The 20,906-nt window shown below is 38.5% G+C and overlaps 2 protein-coding genes across 14 annotated transcripts in view; one reads left to right on the top strand and one right to left on the bottom strand.

The window, feature by feature from the left end:
- LOC100882628 (uncharacterized) overlaps positions 1-3,032 on the bottom strand; it is a 128,799-nt gene extending 125,767 nt beyond the window's left edge. The window contains exon 1 of one of the 2 annotated variants that reach the window (XM_076529755.1): positions 2,813-3,032. In XM_076529755.1, the coding sequence (XP_076385870.1) occupies positions 2,813-2,815 (3 nt within the window). In that variant the 5' untranslated portion in view covers positions 2,816-3,032. The remainder of the gene's footprint in view (positions 1-2,812) is intronic. The other variant, XM_076529753.1, reaches the window with a different exon arrangement.
- The window catches only part of hiw (MYC binding protein highwire), a 304,734-nt gene that overhangs the window by 140,431 nt on the left and 143,397 nt on the right, over positions 1-20,906 (top strand). The gene's annotated exons all lie outside the window — the stretch shown is intronic.

Consider the following 20,906-nt stretch of genomic DNA (forward strand, 5'->3'; position numbering starts at 1 on the left):
AACATTTATACTCGTCCAAGTAAACTATCATACAAAGACAACATCGACATCAGCCTAACCTGGCTACTTTAGCTACTCTGATGCTTTGGTATCAATTATTAAGTTTAATATCAAGTATCATTTATTATGAAGAACATTTATACTCGTCCAAGTAAACTATCATGAAAAGACAACATCGACATCAGCCTAACCTGGCTACTTTAGCTACTCTGATGCTTTGGTATCACTTATCAAGTTTAGTATCTATTATCATTTATTATGAAGAACATTTATACTCGTCCAAGTAAACTATCATACAAAGACAACATCGACATCAGCCTAACCTGGCTACTTTAGCTACTCTGATGCTTTGGTATCAATTATTAAGTTTAATATCAAGTATCATTTATTATGAAGAACATTTATACTCGTCCAAGTAAACTATCATGAAAAGACAACATCGACATCAGCCTAACCTGGCTACTTTAGCTACTCTGATGCTTTGGTATCAATTATCAAGTTTAGTATCTATTATCATTTATTATGAAGAACATTTATACTCGTCCAAGTAAACTATCATACAAAGACAACATCGACATCAGTCTACCTTAACTACTCTAGCTACCCTGCCTAGCTACCCTGATACTTTGCTATCAATTATCAAGTTCAGCATCAATTATCATTTATTACGAAGTACACATATACTCGTCCACGTTATCATACAAAGACAACATCGACATCTGTACATCATCATCTATTCAGCAAACCAGCATTCGCAATTACGTCTGAAGAGAACTAAATTGAACAAAATGCACATGAAGCAGCCTGTACAGTCGTGTATCGAGCAGGTGAAGCTTTTTGCTCGTAGAACGCTGGGGAGGGTTAATGTCGGCCGGTGGTTTTATGCGATATTCCATTAAGAGGGTGCCCCGGCGTCGTTCTATTAAGTCGTCTCCCGGCGAGCCGATAGCCATCGACGGGAAATATCGGCGGTTACGTCGCCGCGACGTTTATTCTGCTCGGCCACGGAGCCGACATTGCGACTGGCAGCCCGTCGATTCCACTTTGAATACGCGACTCGTTCTCGCCTGTCCTCTACCGACGCCATGTCTCGATCGATCTTCTCGGTCATCTCGATGGATCGAGATGAACACCGGATCTACGGAAATACCCTCTTGACGACGCTCTTTCGGTCTCGGTTTTCAAGTAGCTCTGTGCTGAATCGTGTTTAGACTCCTTCGATTTCTATCGTGATAAGAGTCTCATTCTTCAGATTCCTTTGCAAGCATTTGAAGCTTCGTTTTTGACGAAAAATGATACTTTGAATGTGTTCAATTTTAAAATTAACTGAGGAGATTTTTCATTAGGTTCATCGATAATGGTGTAATTTAGAATGATTATGTTATGTGTAACAATGTGTATACTTGTTGAAAGTTTCCTGATAATGCAAGGTCTAACTCTTAATCGGAATAGGATTGTATGAAAAAATGTAGTGATTTTTTGACCCACTTGAATCGAGTTTAAAAATGATAAAATGTCTGAGTTAGAATTATTCTATTAACCATGAAGTAATATTAGACAAGATTAAAAAGAACATCAAACCAGAGCGTCCATTATTCCCAATTACCACAGTGACCTTAATTAAATTATTAAAAAAATAAACAAAAAGAATAAATAAATGGAAGTCACATCAACAATCGAAAACGTTTCAGAATTGAAAAGAAAATATTAATCCTTGAAACTTGTGGTATGTCTGACATGTCTGAATCTACTGCAACAAAGGCGCACGAAAATCGATTGCGGAATCGTAGGATATCGATCGTGTATGGATGTTGTTCCAGTTTCATTTACCGGTGGCCAGGTTCGTTAAGGGATAGCACGACGTAAAGTTGTCGAGATCACGGTGGTCCAGCGCTTTCTATTAATAGGCACACGTGTGCACGCATGACGGGGCGCACCCCGATAAATCAGCGACACGTTACTTTTATCGTAGATACCAGGCTGCAACGATCCTTGGATCGACTTCCGAGGCCCACGCGTATCGATACGAGCCAGAAAATCGAACGACGATCGCCCGGTAAGCTCCATAAATCGCGCGCCATGAAAATCCAGCGAGAAAGCGGTTGACGATTTTTATTCAATCTTTTCTTATCTACCGAAGTATCCATAAACTTGATATCGCTTTTTAATCGAATAATTCAATTACCTTCATTTGATAAGCGTTATCGTTCGTGAAGGAATACGGTCTGATGTTGGTTGTTTGATCAAACCGAGCGGCATGAATTGGTAAAATACAATTTAGGAGAAGACGAAGCACTGACAAATTGCTACGACATGATACTTTGCATAAACATAAATATCCACTGACTGGATTCGCGAAGGTTTCAAAAAGCATCAGAAACTCCGGCAAAGACTATGCAAATAAAAACAGAAATCCCGAGGGAAGACTGCCTTCGCGAAGTACGAAAATACTTGGCAGAGTCTTAAAGCCGAGTCACCGCTTCTCAAAACTCGTAAATCCCATAACACCGCCGAGGGAAACCATTTCCTTGGGAAATCCTAAGACACGACGTATCTTCGCGAGTATTCGCAAATGATCGTGTCACCGACGTAGCGTGACAATGCTTTACACATTTTAGAAAACAATGCGTTCTTTCGTTGTTGCCTTGTTTCGTCTTCAAAAGCATGCTCAAGTTCAATTATTTATTACAGTAGCAGACTACTTAATCTATTACAAGAAGACTACTTTGTTATAGAAGACACTTAATAGAAGACACAATAGAGTTATTACAGTAGAATATCATTCATCTATTTATTATAATAAAACACTCACCATAGTTCAGACGTAAAATCCTCCTCAAGTTCAATTTAACACTTCAAGAACTCAGTTCTTCTTCAAGAACTCACTGTCACAATTATCACTTACGCCCACAAGATTCACCTTGTAATAAATTATCGTTCACCATGAAACATTGCGGAAACTTTCAAAATTTCGCGGTTTCCGAAGCGGAACGATGCGCAGAAGCAGACGTTGCAAACGCATTCGCGACACTGCGAAGCGGTTTTCTTAGGTTCGAGAACCGGACACGAGGCCCATCCCCGCCACGATTTTGCTACGAGAAACGAGCCTTAAGCCTTGTTCATAATCGTGCGATGCAGGCCAACCGAGTACGCAGTTGTCGAACGTCTCTGGAATTTCTCATCTTGACATCCGTTTTTTTCGGACGGGCTCTAAGAAGCAGCGTTTCCCACACTGCTCTTTCATTCGTATGCCACTCACGACTCTCGTGTTTAGTATTCAAATTTGAAAGGTGTGTTTGACATTCGCGAATTGAACTCTGGACGTTTCTAACGTTGCTCGATTGTGGAGAGTAAAACATGATTTAGTGGAACAACTAAAAGATCTTAAAATGAAATTTTAGTGAATGGTCTAGTAGTGGAGGTCATATGTAACTGACACATACGATCAAACATGTGATCATATATTTTATGATTGGTCTATGTGATTGTGTGTATTTCATGGTCAGTATATGTTGTCAGATGTACTTCTTGAGCAGTGTATGTGATCATGTGTATTTTACGATCAGCATATGTGGTTATATGTATTTTATGATCAGTTCGTATGATCATGTATGTTTGAAGATCAATCTTTGTGGTCATATGTAGTTTGTGATCAGTCCATGTGATCATGTATGTTTCAAGATGGGTCTATATGGTCATATGTACTTCATGATCAGTTCATATGACCATGTGTGTTTCAAGATCAGTCTATGTGGTCATATGTACTTCATGATCAGTCTATGTGAACATGTGTATTTTATGATCAGCATATGTGGTCATATGTACTTCATGATCAGTCCAGGTGATCATGTATGTTTCAAGATTAGTCTGTATGGTCATATGTACTTCATAATCAGTCCATGTGATCATGTATGTTTCAAGATCAGTCTATGTGGTCATATGTACTTTATGATCAGTTCATATAACCATATGTACTTCATGATCAGTCTATGTGAACATGTGTGTTTCAAGATCAGTCTATGTGGTCATATGTGCTTCATAATCAGTCCATATGACCATGTGTGTTTCAAGATCAGTCTATGTGGTCATATGTACTTCATGATCAGTCTATGTGAACATGTGTGTTTCAAAATCAATCTATGTGGTCATATGTACTTCATGATCAGCATAAGTGGTCATATGTACTTCATGATCACTCCATGTGATCATGTATATTTCAAGATGAATTTCCATGTTCATATGAACTTCATCATCATGTGTATTTCATGAACAGTCTACGTGGTAATACTTCATCATCAGTCCACATAATCATATAAATTTCACGACGACACACATGATCACCGAACTATTTTAGTTCCTTCATCAAAACGTAATCGCCAAATCCGTGAATCAGACAGTGAAATTAATCGAGTTTAATCTTCCCGAAATACCGTATGCGACGGTACATTTTCAGCGATAAGTTAAATTACACCCGATAGTATCTTCGTGATCCAGCTTGACGAGATTCGCGATGATGAGAAACGGTTCGGCTCGTTCCGTGAGCTACGAGCAACGCTGCGAATTAGTCAGCGAGATAACGAAGCCGCATAATTGCGAGCGAGCTTTCCAGCGATACATATCAATTTTCCCGTGGCCACTTTCCCCCCGGGTCGCACTGAAAGTCATCGATAATCGCAACGGTATCTCAGCCGGCGACGTTCACTCGCGACCTTTTGCTCGCTTGGAATTCGACGAGCGTTCCCTGCGAGAGGATGCTCGCCATCGATTCGACCATCTAACCTGATCGTCTGAAAACCTTCGGATACTGTTTTCTATTAGATCGTTCGGATTCTTTCGATTCCTCGTTTCTTTCGTGAATTGCAGGAAGTTCCATTTGGGGTTGCTCTTCGCTCGTTTCCTTCTATTTCATGGCGCTTTCATATTGTCTTGTGTTTAGGTAAACACTGGTATAAATACTTTAGATACTTCTTACGATTCTACTCTAACCTCTATGAAATGTGGACAGTCATTACAAATTTTTAAATATATGTGCACGTAAATCTCACATAAATATAACCATATAGGGTTACATACATTGATTAACACATTCATCAGCACATTTAGGTATAAATACTTTAGATACTTTTTACGATTCTGTTACAACCTCTGTGAGGTGTGGACAGTCATTACAAATTTTTAAATATATGTGCATGTCAATTTCACATCAATATAACCATATAGGGTTACATATATTGATTAACACATTCATCATCACATTTGGGTGACGTTCGAATCTGTACTTCAGGTGACTACTCATTTCATGAGGAACATCTTACTCATCGACTGACATATTTTAAAAATTTCGAGTTGACACGAGTGAAGGAGAGGAGAGTTTAGGTGGTCGACCTCGAGCCCTACGGGCGTCGACCCGCGAGATAGAGACACGTGAGACGATGGAAAGAGTTTCAGACACGCTTCGAGCAGAGGACGAGACTCGTATGAAATTGACACCGTGTATTACAGAGAAAGCTGACTCTCTGAGCGTTTTCTTAAGCTCCCGAGCTGCGCGTTACCGGATTTCAGGCCTCGCCGGATGAAATTCATCTGGCCGGAAACGTGGACACAACAGGGTAATCTTTGGGTCCGGTGTTCAGGTGAAATTAAGCGTTCAGTGATTTCTATTTGTCTCGAGATGTGTCCTTTGGTGCATTGAAGCTTTGTAAAGAAATTATCCCATCAAGTCACATTATATTTCTATAAGGAAAGGATTTGTTTAGGAAGCAAGTGAAGAATATACATCAATGTGGATATTAAAGCTTGAAACTTTCAATTGTAACTCTGATATCACTAGGAATGGATCACTAATGTGATTCACTTTGGAACTTTGTGGATGTAACACTTATTCAAAAATCGCCATATTTCACCCCACTATTCTCCAAATCAATGTTCTCCAAATCTGAGACCAATGTTCCAAGTCCATAAGTTCCCAGATCAAATCCCGAGGAAGTTATTATATTCCCGTGACAAGCCTTATCTAAAACGAAGGTCCTCGATGGACAAATAGAAGAGTTTCAGGGCCACTCTATCCTCGCAATTTCTCCACGTCCGTTCTTCCTGTTCGTTCTCCAGCCCCCCGGTTAGATATCCGTCGGTTTTTCTCTTTGTCAAGCGTCCACTCTCGCCAACAGGTCGACAGCCGCTCGACTGAAACAACCGTCGACGAGATTAAGGCGAGTTCTCAATAGACGTGGACAGTCGGTTATCCGGATTCATCGAAATTCAGACCGGCTAGTCCCTCTAGTCTAATCCCCGATAAGGGGACAAGCGTCTCGTATTGGCAACGATGTCCCTTCTTCGATTTGCATCCGCGAATCCTTCCGTTCTTTCAGTTCGTGTCAGCTCCGACCCAGACGATTGCCTATCCTTACGGCTAACAATATCACGTACCGTCCTCGCGGTAATTTGCCACACGTCCGGACTCCACCTGCTGATCAGAAGATCCCTCTGAACGGGCTATCGACTCCGACCATCGAGCTGTCGTCGAACCGGTCGATCGAGACGGTGAAGAATGAGTCGGGGGATTTTTACGCTGAGGAGAATCTGTCAAATGGACGCATTTACATTTTAAACTATAAGTTGGAAACCTTGAGATTTGGGACCTTGAGATTTGGGAACCTTGAGATTTGGAAACCTTGAGATTTGGAGAGCTTGAGATTTGGAAACCTTGAGATTTGGGGAGCTTGAGATTTGGGGAGCTTGAGATTTGGGAGCCTTGAGATATTTGGGGAGCTTGAGATTTGAGAACTTTGAGATTTGGAAACCTTGAGATTTGGAAACCTTGAGATTTGGGAAGCTTGAGATTTGGGGAGCTTGAGATTTGGGAGCCTTGAGATTTGGAAACCTTGCGATTTGGAAACCTTGAGATTTGGAAACCTTGAGATTTGGGGAGCTTGAGATTTGGGGAGCTTGAGATTTGGGAGCCTTGAGATATTTGGGGAGCTTGAGATTTGAGAACTTTGAGATTTGGAAACCTTGAGATTTGGGAACCTTGAGATTTGGGAGCCTTAAGATTTGGAAACCTTGCGATTTGGAAACCTTGAGATTTGGAAACCTTGAGATCTGGGGAGCTTGAGATTTGGGGAGCTTGAGATTTGGGGAGCTTGAGATTTGGGAGCCTTGAGATATTTGGGGAGCTTGAGATTTGAGAACTTTGAGATTTGGAAACCTTGAGATTTGGGAACCTTGAGATTTGGGAGCCTTGAGATTTGGAAACCTTGCGATTTGGAAACCTTGAGATTTGGAAACCTTGAGATTTGGAAACCTTGAGATTTGGAAACCTTGAGATTTGGGAACCTTAAGATATTTGGGGAGCTTGAGATTTGAGAACCTTAAAATTTGGAAACCTTAAGACCCTTACACACAAACTTAACCTTTACACCCAGAACATGATATAAAGAGTGAACTGGCTTTAATGAAATATCTCTGCCTTGATTGACTCCAGAAAATAAAGAGAGCTTAAAAATATCTACTATAAAAATGTATCTAAAGTAAAAGCAGAAAATAGCACATCTAAATCCATCACGAATCGATAGCACCGAAAAGCTATTTTACACAACGGGAGATTATCAAAGGAAGGTTCTCCGCATAAAACGATGCAGCTCATATTTGAACAGAGCCATTAAGAAACGAAGGAAACAGTAGCATGGCGAAAAATGCAGAAGGAAGGTGCTTTTATACGTGGCCATTATTCTTACCAACATCGACGATGAACACCGCGAACGAGAGAGTGTCTTTGTAAAGGGTTAAGAAAATCTTGCTACCTGAACGTGGTCTTCACAATCGACGTGAAACAAAGCAGCCGTGCACAGTTATGCGCGAGTTGTTTCATTTTCAATTCTCAAAGGCAAAGAATTCGTTTGAAAGGAAGAACGTACAGCGTTACATACGAGACGAAGCTCTTAGAATGTGGTGAGGGAGACGCATTTTAAACAATACCGCGTTCCACGCTCGTGACTGGGTAGAGAACATACACCGGGCATATAGTTATCGATTGAAAGGCAGAAGATGTATCTTCATTGACAATTACTTTACTGGGCCCTTGGATGAAATGTACGCTGAGTGGATTTGACGACTTTTTAATTTGATAGGTTTGTATTTTTAAGTTTTCAAATCTCATGGGTTGCAAATCTCAAGGTTTCCGAATCTCAAGGTTTCCAAATCTCGAGGTTTCCAAATCTTAAGGTTTCCAAATTTCAAGGTTTTCAATTCTCAAGGTTTCCAAATCTTAAGGTTTCCAACACTCAAGGTTTCCAAATCTCAAGGTTCCCAAATCTTCAGGTTTCCAAATCTCAAGGTTTCCAACACTCAAGGTTTCCAAATCTCAAGGTTCCCAAATCTTCAGGTTTCCAAATCTCAAGGTTTTCAATTCTCAAGGCTTCCAAATCTCAAAGTTTCCAAATCTCAAGGCTTCCAAATCTCAAGGTTTCCAAATCCCAAGGTTTCCAAATCTCAAGGTTCCCAAATCTTCAGATTTCCAAATCTTAAGCTCCCCAAATATCTCAAGGTTTCCAAATCTCAAGCTCCCCAAATATCTCAAGGTTTCCAAATCTCAAGCTCCCCAAATATCTCAAGGTTTCCAAATCTCAAGCTTCCCAAATATCTCAAGGTTCCCAAATCTCAAGCTCCCTAAATCTCAAGCTCCCCAAATCTCAAGCTTCCCAAATATCTCAAGCTCCCCAAATATCTCAAGCTCCCCAAATCTCAAGCTTCCCAAATCCTCTCTACATCCCCAAAATCCCTTACATTCTCCCTACATCCCCAAACTCCAATATCTCCAACTTCTCCCCAAGATCTCCCCAAAAATACCAAACTTCCTCCTAAATGAACAAAGTCCGTCTGTTCGCAATGATACAAGTCGTCGGCAAATTAATTATCGAGACAGCTGCCGCCGAAAAAGAAGTATCAAGAATAAACCGATAGGGTTTCGAGGCAATCGAGATCCTGAACTCGACCGTGAATCTGTCTGGACGACATGTTTCGGTTTCCGCTCGAATGTCATGAAAGAGCACGCGACAATGCGCAGGTTCAAATTGCCGACCCTTGACGTGCAATTATTTTTAATTCTACTAATTGAAGAGACGCGTCGTCGTGACGCCTTCGCGAGCATGCATGGCGGTGTATCACAAAGTGATATATACGAGTGCTACATACGAGTGTTGATTAATTAGACGATTCTTGTGTTATTTCTCTGTCTTTGTTCCTTCGATCGATAAGCTTTAAAAGCTCTTTCAACCTTCGGAGAGTTTGTTTGTCAAGGTCTGACGCGGTTTGAAGGTATTTGACTGCAGACGTATTTTTGAAATTCGATCACTTGGAAGTTAAATAAGATACAGGGAGGACGTTAAATAAGGCGCATTAATGAAGTTTAATTTTTTAAAGATGTTTGATTTGTTGTGGCTGTTGGTATAAGTTTCAGGGTGCTCAGAAGATGAGTGTGAAGTTCAATTTTGATTTGCTCCGAACTGATTTAAATTGGATCAAGTGTAAGATCATATGTGGGTTCTGAGAACGTGAACGTCATGTCTAATAATCATGATGTATATGTACGGTGATAATGGTACACTGTAATATGATGATGTGCTATAATACTCATGTAGTAGTGATGACATACTCTACCAACAGTCATAGTGATATAGTACAATAGTCATAATAATGATATACTACAACAGTTATTATAATATGTCTGATAGTGATGTACTGCAGCAGTGGAAGTGCTATAACAATAATGATAGTAATATATTACAACAGTCAATACAGTTATGATATACTGTAACACTTACAGTGATATTCTACCAATGACCATGACAGTCATGATAATATACGACAGTTACAATTGCTGTACTACAATATTCATCACAATAATATATTGTAGAATAATATTTAATAATTATAAAGACTAATGAAATTTATTAACAAAGTATGACTGTTTATAATTAATTAAATGCAACACAAATGGAACTTCACGAATTAACAAATTTCTCACGTCTCTATCTCACAATCTCTCACGAAGCAATGCCCTCTTTGCTTTGAAACATTCGATCACACCAAAAAGACAATCTTACAATCTTCTAGCAACCTTCATTACATGCAAGCTTCAAACATACCATACGCAAGCTTCATTCATATTATGCACCCATGTCGATCATATAATTACATAGTACATACACACACACATACCATACAATTACATAGTACATACACACACATACCACAATATTCCTATCTAACAGTCTAATAGTCAGTCTAACATTGTAAAACCCTACAATAAGCTGCCAATCGATAAGCTACCACATTGAAATATTCGAACATACACGTGACTAAAGGGATGACAGCGTTAGAGGCGCACTAACTTGCCCAAGTTGTATGTTAGAAAAGAAAATATAGGATGTTGGACACGGTGTATGATGTTGCCGAGGTAGGCAAAGGCTGCCGGTTTTAGCCGGGTCGAGGTCCCTTCCGCTTTTACCGCCGCCGCTACCCACATCCTGTCCCAATGCAATCAAATTACTCGCTGCTCGACGCGCCAACGGGGAAATGTCGTTAACCATGGTGGTTATCGCCGGTGCGTGTCGCGTGTCGCGCTTTAAATCGAGTTTCTGCCTTCTGTGCACGGGGCAACGCAGGCCCTGCGATCGGACGGCCAAACCCGATTTTTGTTTTTGTCCCGAGGAAATTCCCTGATGACCAACCCGTTCCATCCTCACGCACCGGCTACCTCTGACAACGTTTCGTTTTCTCTCGTACTACACAAATCTACTGCAACGTGCATTTCGCTGGTGGTTGGTAGAGGTTGGGTTACTGGGACGTTTGTTGGAGGTCAGTTGTCTAATTGTGGATTATAGTCATTGGTGATTATAGTCTTGATTGGGGTAATTATAATCTAGGTAGATAGGTAAAGTTCTTGAGATGAAGGTAATTTAGGATGCACTTATAATATTCTTCTGACTGTAAGACTTCAACAAGTAAAGTTCTTGAGATGAATATAATTTAGGATGCACTTATAATATTCTTCTGGCTGTATGAGTAGTACTATTGCTATCGAGAGTTTAAGTAAATATGCAGATTTGAAGTCAGTATTATTTTTGATACATGTAAAGTTAATGCAAAGTCAAAAGAAAATGTCTGAAACACTATGTGAGTTGCACATAACAATTTATCTGTAGAACTTCAACAAGTAAAATTCTTGAGATGAATATAATTTAGGATGCACTTATAATATTCTTCTGACTGTATGAGTAGTACTATTGCTATTGAGAGTTTAAGTAAATATGCAGATTTGAAGTCAGTATTATTTTTGATACATGTAAAGTTAATGCAAAGTCAAAAGAAAATGTTTGAAACACTATGTGAATTGCACATAACAATTTATCTGTAGAACTTCAACAAGTAAAATTCTTAAGATGAATACAATTTAGGATGCACTTATAATATTCTTCTGACTGTATAAGTAGTACTATTGCTATTGAGAGTTTAAGTAAATATGCAGACTTGAAGGCAGTATTATTTTGGATACATGTAAAGTTAATGCAAAGTCAAAAGAAAATGTCTGAAACACTATGTGAATTGCACATAACAATTTATCTGTAGAACTTCAACAAGTAAAATTTTTAAGACGAATATAATTTAGGATGCACTTATAATATTCTTCTGACTGTAGAATCAGTATTATGATTGCTACTGAGAGTTCAGGTAAATGTGCACACTTGAAGTTAATGTTACTGAGTCAATGTTAGTGAGTCAATGTTTCTGACACATGTAAAGTTAATGTCAAGTTAAAAGAAAATGTCTGAAACCCTATGTGAATTGCACGTAACAATTTATCTGTACAACTTCAACAACTAACATTGATCTCTCTGTCACATAAAGTCCCTCCTTCAAAGAACCTCAAATGCATGATCCTTAATATTTAACCAAGACTGAAGTATCAATTAAGGTACAGAGCTTCTGTGTTCGTTATCCTGATATTCTTAGCAAGGGAGACATAACGCTAAGTAACTAAACAGTATCGCGTTAGAAATAATGTTGAGAAGCACCGAGGAGCTTACCTATTCCAGCAAGATCGTTCGAGGTAATTCGTGTTATCGTGCTACCCATAGAAACGTCAATTTGATCGAGAAAAATGACCCACCCCGATTACATAAGCTCACCTTCCATCCCGAGGGAGCAACCAATCTTAATTCTCGAACGATTGTCCTTGTACCTGGCCCGGTTGCTGAAACTGGTTCATCGATAAATACCACATTCCACCAGGAATTCTCCTATCGATAGTTCACTTTCGTCATATCGCCACTTTACTGACTTTCACGCGCTTAATGACACTCCTGCAACATCGTGGAGCACGAACATCATCGAACGTGATCGTAAATCATTCGCCACGCCTCGTATTAGTCACGCGCTGTATTTTATGCCAGTAGAATTTCCTTGCGTGGTATTTATCATGCGTAGAATTTGCGGTGCGTGTTTATCTTGCGTAGAATTTGCCGTATGCCATATTCACTAGCGGACAATTTCAGGTAGCTGTACGTTTTATGTACTGCGCGTATTTGCTGCACGTCAAATTTATCGCTATACTTGACGCAGGTAGAATTTACTAAACCTAGCAGTTGCTGCATGTATAATTTGCTGTGTAGTATTTAACTTGTGGAATTTGAGTTGTGTCGCAATTTGCAGTGCGTTTTATGTACTGTGCACTTTAGGTACGTGGTACTTGCTGCACGTCGAATTTATAGTACGTTGTACTTGACGCAGGTAGAATTTGCCATTCGTTGTATTTGCTACTTGTAGAATTTACTGCTTGTGGTATTTATTATCATGTGGAGTTTAACGTCCGTTGAATTCACAGTACGTTTTATGTACTGTACGTTGTGTTTGCTGCACGTTAAATTCATCGTGCGTTGTACTTAATACCTGTACAATTTATCAGATATTGTATATACTACTTGTAAGAATTGCTGTGTGTGTATATTTATTGTCATGTGGAATTTGACGTCCGCCGAATTTGCAGTACGTTTTATGTACTGCACGTTGCATTTGCCGCACGTTAAATTCATCGTGCGTTGTACTTAATACCTGCACAATTGATCAGACATTGTATATACTACCTATAGAAATTATTGTACACATATATTTATTGTCATATGAAATTTGACGTCCGTCAAATTTGTAGTGCGTATCAAGTACCGCACGTTGTATTTACCGCGCATCGAATTTGCCGTGCGTCGAATTCCACCGCAGACAAAATATACCAAATTCACCGTACATCGAATTTAACGCGCGTTACATTTCGCGCATAGAATTTACCGTGCACGGTATTTGCAATGCGTCGAATTTATCGTGCGTTGTATTTGACACGCTGGGAATTTACCGTACGTAGTATTTGCCGCGAGTTGTATTTGCTACTCGTTGGATTAATCGCGCGTCGTGTTTGCCGCGCGTAAAATAAACCGTGCGTAATATTTATCATGCGCCGTATTCGTCGCGCGTGAAATGGAAATAAAAGTAGAAATGTTCGACGGTGTTTTTTTCGCAAATTCAGTTGTCAGGATGAAAGCGTCGCACCGCCGATCACTGATTATCGCCCGACGCGACTCGTTAATCAAGTTTAGCCGGTTTCACATCTGAAATTTCGCCCTTTGCGATGAAATACCTTTGATCCGGTCCCGTCATTCGCGATTTTTCGAAGATTTTCACTCGGTGATTGACGCGACACGGTGACAAATCGTCGCTCGCAGATTTGCAATCGTCGATTCGCGAAATCCTGTAATATATCGCCACCGACGTGGACTTTTATTTGCGTCGAATCGTAATCTGTCGGGTATTACTCTTTTGATTTACGCTGCTTAATGATTTTATACTGCTGGCTGTTTATCGTTCGGCTTTGTACGATACGTTAGAAACCGGACGATTGTTTCCATAAACGAACCGTTCTGGTTCATTTGCACTGTAATGCGGTTTATTTTTCAATGAAACGAAATTCCATCGCAAACTGGGTCGGATTGGATCGTAACGAATTGTGCATACGGGGCAAACGTGGCCGCATCAAAGTGGCCTCATTTATGTTTAATCGGCCTGTCCACGTGATTTCAATGACGTTCTCGGAACATCCGGTTTCCGCGAATACAATTGATTTTTCCTATTTCCATATTGTTTAAATGTATTCGATAAATTATTCAAACAATTACCTTCCGTTATACTTTTCATGTCATAACAAGTATTTCCATTTCATACATGGTAACTTTTATTATGACGGACTCGGGTTATTATTTGATTATCCGCATGGATATGTGGACTAAAGGAGTACTGTTTCTGTTATACATAGGAATATAGCAATGTTGGAGTATATACATTGTCATTTGAGTTTAGGAATATTTAAGTAAGCATATATTGGGGTTTAGGAATGTTGAGTATAGGATATCGGAAGGTAAAATACTAGGAGAATTTGAGGAGGACATAAGAGTACGGAACATAGTGATATAGGTAACGTGGAGATATCGGGACCTTAGGTGTCGGAATGCAGGAATATCGGGACATAGGTATATCACACGTAGGATACTAGAACGTATAGATATCGGAATGTAGAAATATCGAGACGAGAGGAATATTGGTTCGTGGAAATACTTGGACATAGGGATGTTGAAACGTAGGAATGTCAGGACATAAGAATATTAGAACAAAGAGATATGTGATATAAGGACATCAAATTGTAGATACATCTGTATATAGGAATCTGTAGGGATGAGGAAGTGGATGTTCTATGAACATAATCCAGATGCTTCAAAATGATGACCCAGTAATAATCAATTACTACAAACACCCCATTCTAAAATAGAATTACCACAATAAAACCCAAAAGTAGCACCTCGAAATCAGAATGGTATAATTCCGGCGCCACAATAATGCGGTGCTTTGTAAACGCGGCGATAAAATACGATATGGAGGGGCGCGAAGTTGGTCAGATAGTGGCTGGGTTGGTCGGGTCGTGCAATATTAGCGGGAAGGTTCGTGTTCCCGTCGGCATAGCCCCGGGTGCTCGACCTTGAGTTCAATCTCGCGGGAATTCGGGAACCTCGGCAACGTCGGCGACTCCCCTGTCCTCTCGGCCGTTTCTCGGCGCGGGAGAACCGGAGCGGACTTTATGCTTCTAAGCCGTCGTTATTGCTGCGGCGCGACGGTTTGCACGCCGCGGTATGCGTTTCATGAAAGATGGATCGCGTGCCACGCTCTCCCTTATAGAGACCTCTCGGGCAAGGGTCGTGCGACGCCCATGAAAAAGGCTTTAGACACAAGAAACGACTTTAAACGTAATACTTCGGGGACCACCCGGGTCTTTGCCCAATTGCCTTTTTTTTACTTCCCGCGGGATATCCTCTTTAAATCTTCTTATGACAATTTTTAGCGTCATCTTTTTGTTGAAGAGATGGTAGAGCACTGTTGGACTAAGAAATTGATTGTTTTTGTAGTTGTCTTGGGGGTTGGATAGCTTGTTATGGGTTGGATAAATCAGATTCATGATTGCAACTGGAATTTTCTTTTTGTTAGATTTTATTTGCTTGTAGAGTGGTTTTAATTGCATTCTGGTGATGAGAATATTTGATAGAATTACTTTGAAGGACTTCTGAACTGATTGAACTTCATCTTTGCAATTTTGTGAAACATATCTGATGATTATGATGAAGGTATCCTGATCTAAGATTTCATTTGTTGCATACAATATTATTACATGATCAGAATATGTGATACTACTGTCATTGAAGAAAGACTTCACTGAAGATCTCATTGATGAAATACTTTAAGACCAATGTCCAATACGAACATACACACGATCAAAATATATGAAAGACGCCACTGAATCACTAAAGACGTCATCGTAACACAAGATTTAAAATACATAGTACTTCACCGACAAATGAAGCAGTCATCCAGATTTACCTTGCTATAATATATTTCTCATGACAGAGTTTTTTCAGCTAGGTGTATTACGTGTAGGCTGTCAAGAAAGGAACATGTGCCGGTGGACAGATCACATCAAGGATAATGTCAGCTAAACGAATGATCAATTGATCAATTAAAAAGCAGCTTGTTGCCGATCAATGATCCGTAACACGAACACGGGTACTTAAATACCTGAACAACCAAAGTGTCCACGGATCATCGACGAAACTAGCTGTAGACGAGTTAAACTTGAAAGTAATTGTGACAGGACCGTGAAAGTTTCAAGGATCTTGAGACCGATATTTTATTGATCAATTTTCTAATAACAGGTACCATATTTGAAGTCGTTGTTTCAGATTTCTTGACTTCTTGTACCACGACTTCAGAAATAAAGATGGTTGATTTTACTGAACTTTTAATTGGTCAACTGAAATTCTTATTGTACTTGAGGAATATTAAAGTACACTTGTAAACCTCTTTTAACGAACAGTAGAAACATTCATTTTTAACATTCAATAAAAATATTGTAAAATTGTAAAGTTTCTTTAGAATATCATTGTCAATGAATCTTGAGCTCTGACCCAAATTTGTGCTGATGTAAAATTGATCAACTGAAATTCTTATCGTACTTGAGGAATATTAAAGTACACTTGTAAACCTCTTTTAACGAACAATAGAAACATTCATTTTTAACATTCAATAAAAATATTGTAAAATTGTAAAGTTTCTTTAGAATATCATTGTCAATGAATCTTGAACTCAGACCTAAATTTGTGTTCTCTTAAAGAATTATTTTATCGACCAGAAACATTGAATAAGATCTTCGTAGTTTCTTTAGAAATTACATGTTTAACCTATCAGAAAACAATCTCATCAACCAGAAATCAGATATCTTTCATCGTACAGTTTCTTTAAAGTATTCAATCTTGTGAACAATTTCATCAAGTCCTATCTGAAGCAAAAACTAGTCCCAGTTTATTAAATCTCTCTTGTCAGAGAATGATTTAACCAGAAATATCGAACTTTCTTCATAAACTCAAAACATCAATCTTGCTTAGTATTTCATGCATCAGTCAAATGAATCCCACCGCACTGTCCCAGATTTCAAAAATACAGTCTCAAGCTACAATACAATCTCAAAAATAGAATCAAGATGAAAAAAATTTTAAATTGCGAAACTAAAATCTGACATTGTAAAAATAAAGTCTGACACTGTAAAAATAAAATCTGACACTGCAAAAATGTATTCTAAACTTGCACTCAGGTCACAATCACCGTTCACAGATATCAAACAATATCTTTAAACAAAATACCACCAAAAACGATCGGAACAATGTCCCGAGTTAAATCCCTAATCCCGTTTCGTGCACTTTGTTCGGGCGAACGTTGCGTATGATCCCATTCCACGTTTTCCCGATTAATTTAATCGCATTAGTACTAATCGGCGTCCAGAACATCGATCAACAAGGTTTGCGAAAGTTGCGACTCGGTGCAGTTGGTTCGGGTAACAAGAGCAAAGTTTTCAGCCGCGTTATCGCCGGCATCGTTGTCGTCGTCGAGGCTTAGCCGCACACGGCGCTTTATCAACGTTGTAACGAGCTGTCGGCGTTATTGCCGAGGTGTCTCCGTTACCACGGAAGCTGACGTGGCGTTTCTAATAAAACGATCGCGCCAAGGTAGCCTGCATCGCATCAGGATCGTGGTAGCTGAATGTTGGTGAAGGGCTTGTGTTAACGACCCGACCAGCCTCCCTATAATCCTGCGGTGGATCAATTCCGCTCGGATCCAAGAAACATCCTTCCGGAAACTGCTGTTTTAGTTTCCTATCGAATTTCGATCCTTATTTCCTGCGAATCGAGCTCCTTGCACAAATTCATATGTGTTCTAATAAAGACATGTTGATGAATGTATTTTGACAAGAGGACACATATGATAATTTGATTGTAAGCTTGCAAACTTGCTAGTCAAAATTGAGACTATTTTGAGGAACGATATTTAACGTGACTAGGTTTGTGCAATGTCTAACTTCATCTGGATGCAGTTTTTTCTGTACCTATAATACATTTGTCTTACAAAAGATACACAACTGGAAGAAAATATTTAATCATAGTATTAATTGTCATTATATAATAATTGTATGTATGAATTATTTTCTATATGGACTAATATACACATGTGAACATGATTATTTTTTATTCGATTTGCAAGTGATGTTCAGTGACCATACACTTAACAATAACCCTTGTTTGAATTGTACTATGAATCTTGTACTATGAAGCTTATACCATAAATCTTGTACTATGAATCTTGTACTATGAATCTTATACCATGAATCTTGTACTATGAATTAACTTTACACTATGAATTAACCTTGTACTAATAATTAACCCTATACTAAAAAATTAACATTGTACTACAAAATTAACCTTGTACTAAGAATTAACCTTATACTAAAATATTAACCTTGTACTAAGAATGAACCTTGTTCTACAAAATTAACTTTGTACTAAAAATTAACCTTATACTAAAAAATTAACCTTGTACTAAGAATTGACCTTGTACTACAAAATTAATCTTGTACTAAGAATTGACCTTGTACTACAAAATTAACCTTGTACTAAGAATCAACCTTCTACTAAGAATTAACCTTATACTAAAAAATTAACCTTGTACTAAGAATTAACCTTATACTAAAAAATTAACCTTGTACTAAAAATTAATCTTGTACTAAAAAATTAACCTTATACTAAAAAATTAACCTTGTACTAAAAAATTAACCTTGTACTAATAATTAGCCTTCCACTAAAAAATTAACCTCGTTCAACTACCCGAAAAAGACCAGTTTCCAAAAGAACTACCTAAAAAAGAAAATAAGTAGTATAAAGTAGAAGAAGCACGAGATAACTGCAAAGTAACGTAGTGAGGATAAGGGTGGAAAAGAGAACCGTGCTCAAACGATAAGCAGCTAGGAGAAACATGAGTATTCCCCTTTAATGGCGGTGCACTGTTTACTAGACTCGCTGGCAGTAAGTCCTTCAGAATCCCGTTGTCATAATCACCGTTATTTGCTTAATTAGCAAAGGTAATTGTACTCCGCGCGCACTCGAGCATGCTTCTTGGTTAATCATTGACATTCCGCGTAGCCGAGCGAAAAATTCAAGCACCGTTTCAATGGCAATTCAATTCGAAACGATTTCGAGGAATCTCGTGAATTCTTGCGGCAGTCCAAATATGTTTCCGCAGTTCCTCGGTGGAACATTTTAATTAGGGCGAAGTGTCTAGACGTGGGTAAATATTTGACGACGTGTTTATTTAATCTGACAGTCGTTTTATGAATGATTGGTGAACGGTTTTTTACACTTCGGTGTAGTGTGATAATTTTATAAATTGAGAGTAAGAATAGTGTATGAATATGGAGGAGATTAATGGAGAAGATTAATTTTATGGAGTTAAGGAAAAATTTTAACGAAGTAAAGATGTGTGAAAATGTTGGTGGACCTGAGGGAGTATAGTTCAATTTTTTCATCATAATTGAAGTTTCTTGCAATAATGCGCCAAACTATTGATCAGACCAAGAATCTTGCGCAAACAGTGTACGCACAGAATACACGGGTCTTTACTTACGGGAGAACAAGTCCCTGTTTTGTGAAAGGCTCTTTTGGTCTCCTTTATATTGCACATGGCTGCCATAATAATTTCATCTAAACTTCCAGCGAAAATATGCGTCATTTTGTAACAAAATTTGTAAGGATTTGTCGGTATTAAAAATAGTGGAAAAAAGTAATTACACAGGGTAAAAGTTAATTAAAAGAAGCGGTGTTTGGATGCATTTCATCTTGGTCCGCGCAGATGGTCGATTTTCCCATTCGATGAATAATCAAAGTCCGAAGCGGATAGTCGAAGCCCCGCGAATTAATGAAACCAATATGAGCTTGCTTTCCCCCGGCTACCGACAGGAAGTTGAGAAATTCATTTTGCGCGTCGTTTCACTCGCCGACTTTCAATTACAACCGTCTCGATGAAGTCTACGAATCCCACGCGGGCGCCTCCTTGCGGATTTTGAATTGTAAATGGGTCGAGGAGCTGGTTCGACGTCTGTTCGAGTACATACTGTTCGATTCTTTCATTTTACTGGTTTCTTTTCGGGGAAAAGTATGGTCGTTTCGAATGAATAGTACATCTGATCTCTAACAATTTAAACTCTTATCAATTTCAGTTAATGGCTAATTCTTTGTTGAATTATATCTGGTTATAATAATATGCATTTTATAAAGAATTTTTGTGATTTATGGACAGGTTTCAATATGCTAATTTTTCTGAAGGGAAAATTATTTAAAATAGGAAAAATTGTACTGTTGTATAAATTTCAGAATTGCAGTAATGTATTGCAGCTATAAATGTAATATATCAAAGTAATTTATGAATTGCTAAAGTAATTAATTTCGAATAGTCATTTCAATATATTTCAGATGAAACTGTTTAACATTATTGTTGCAAATGACATTTATTATCTACATTAATTAAAATATGTTACAAAGATATTTTTTTATGTATACTACATTATTAGTTGATAATGGCGATTCGTATGGAATATGGCCCTCATAATGTTTATATCCTCCAATTAAAATACATCAAATTTCATTAAAATATCATATGAAATTGCCATTGGCAATTGTCTGTATGTCTGAACATTATGCAACAATAATGCATGAATTTCACTTTGACCCATTGTTTATTGTAATTAATAACCAGCCATTGCATATTGATTATATTAACGAGAAATTAAACTAGCCAATTTAATCAAGCTTCAAGTTACAAATTCATGTGTCATTATTGCGATTTTATGATACATTTATAAAATCAATTTTATGATGCATGTATAACTGGTTATTTTAAGCACTTTTGGGGTGAAATCAATATTCTGTTGTCTTCAAAAC

Source organism: Megachile rotundata, chromosome 3 (genome assembly GCF_050947335.1).
Source record: "Megachile rotundata isolate GNS110a chromosome 3, iyMegRotu1, whole genome shotgun sequence".
Taxonomy (NCBI): Eukaryota; Metazoa; Arthropoda; class Insecta; order Hymenoptera; family Megachilidae; genus Megachile; species Megachile rotundata.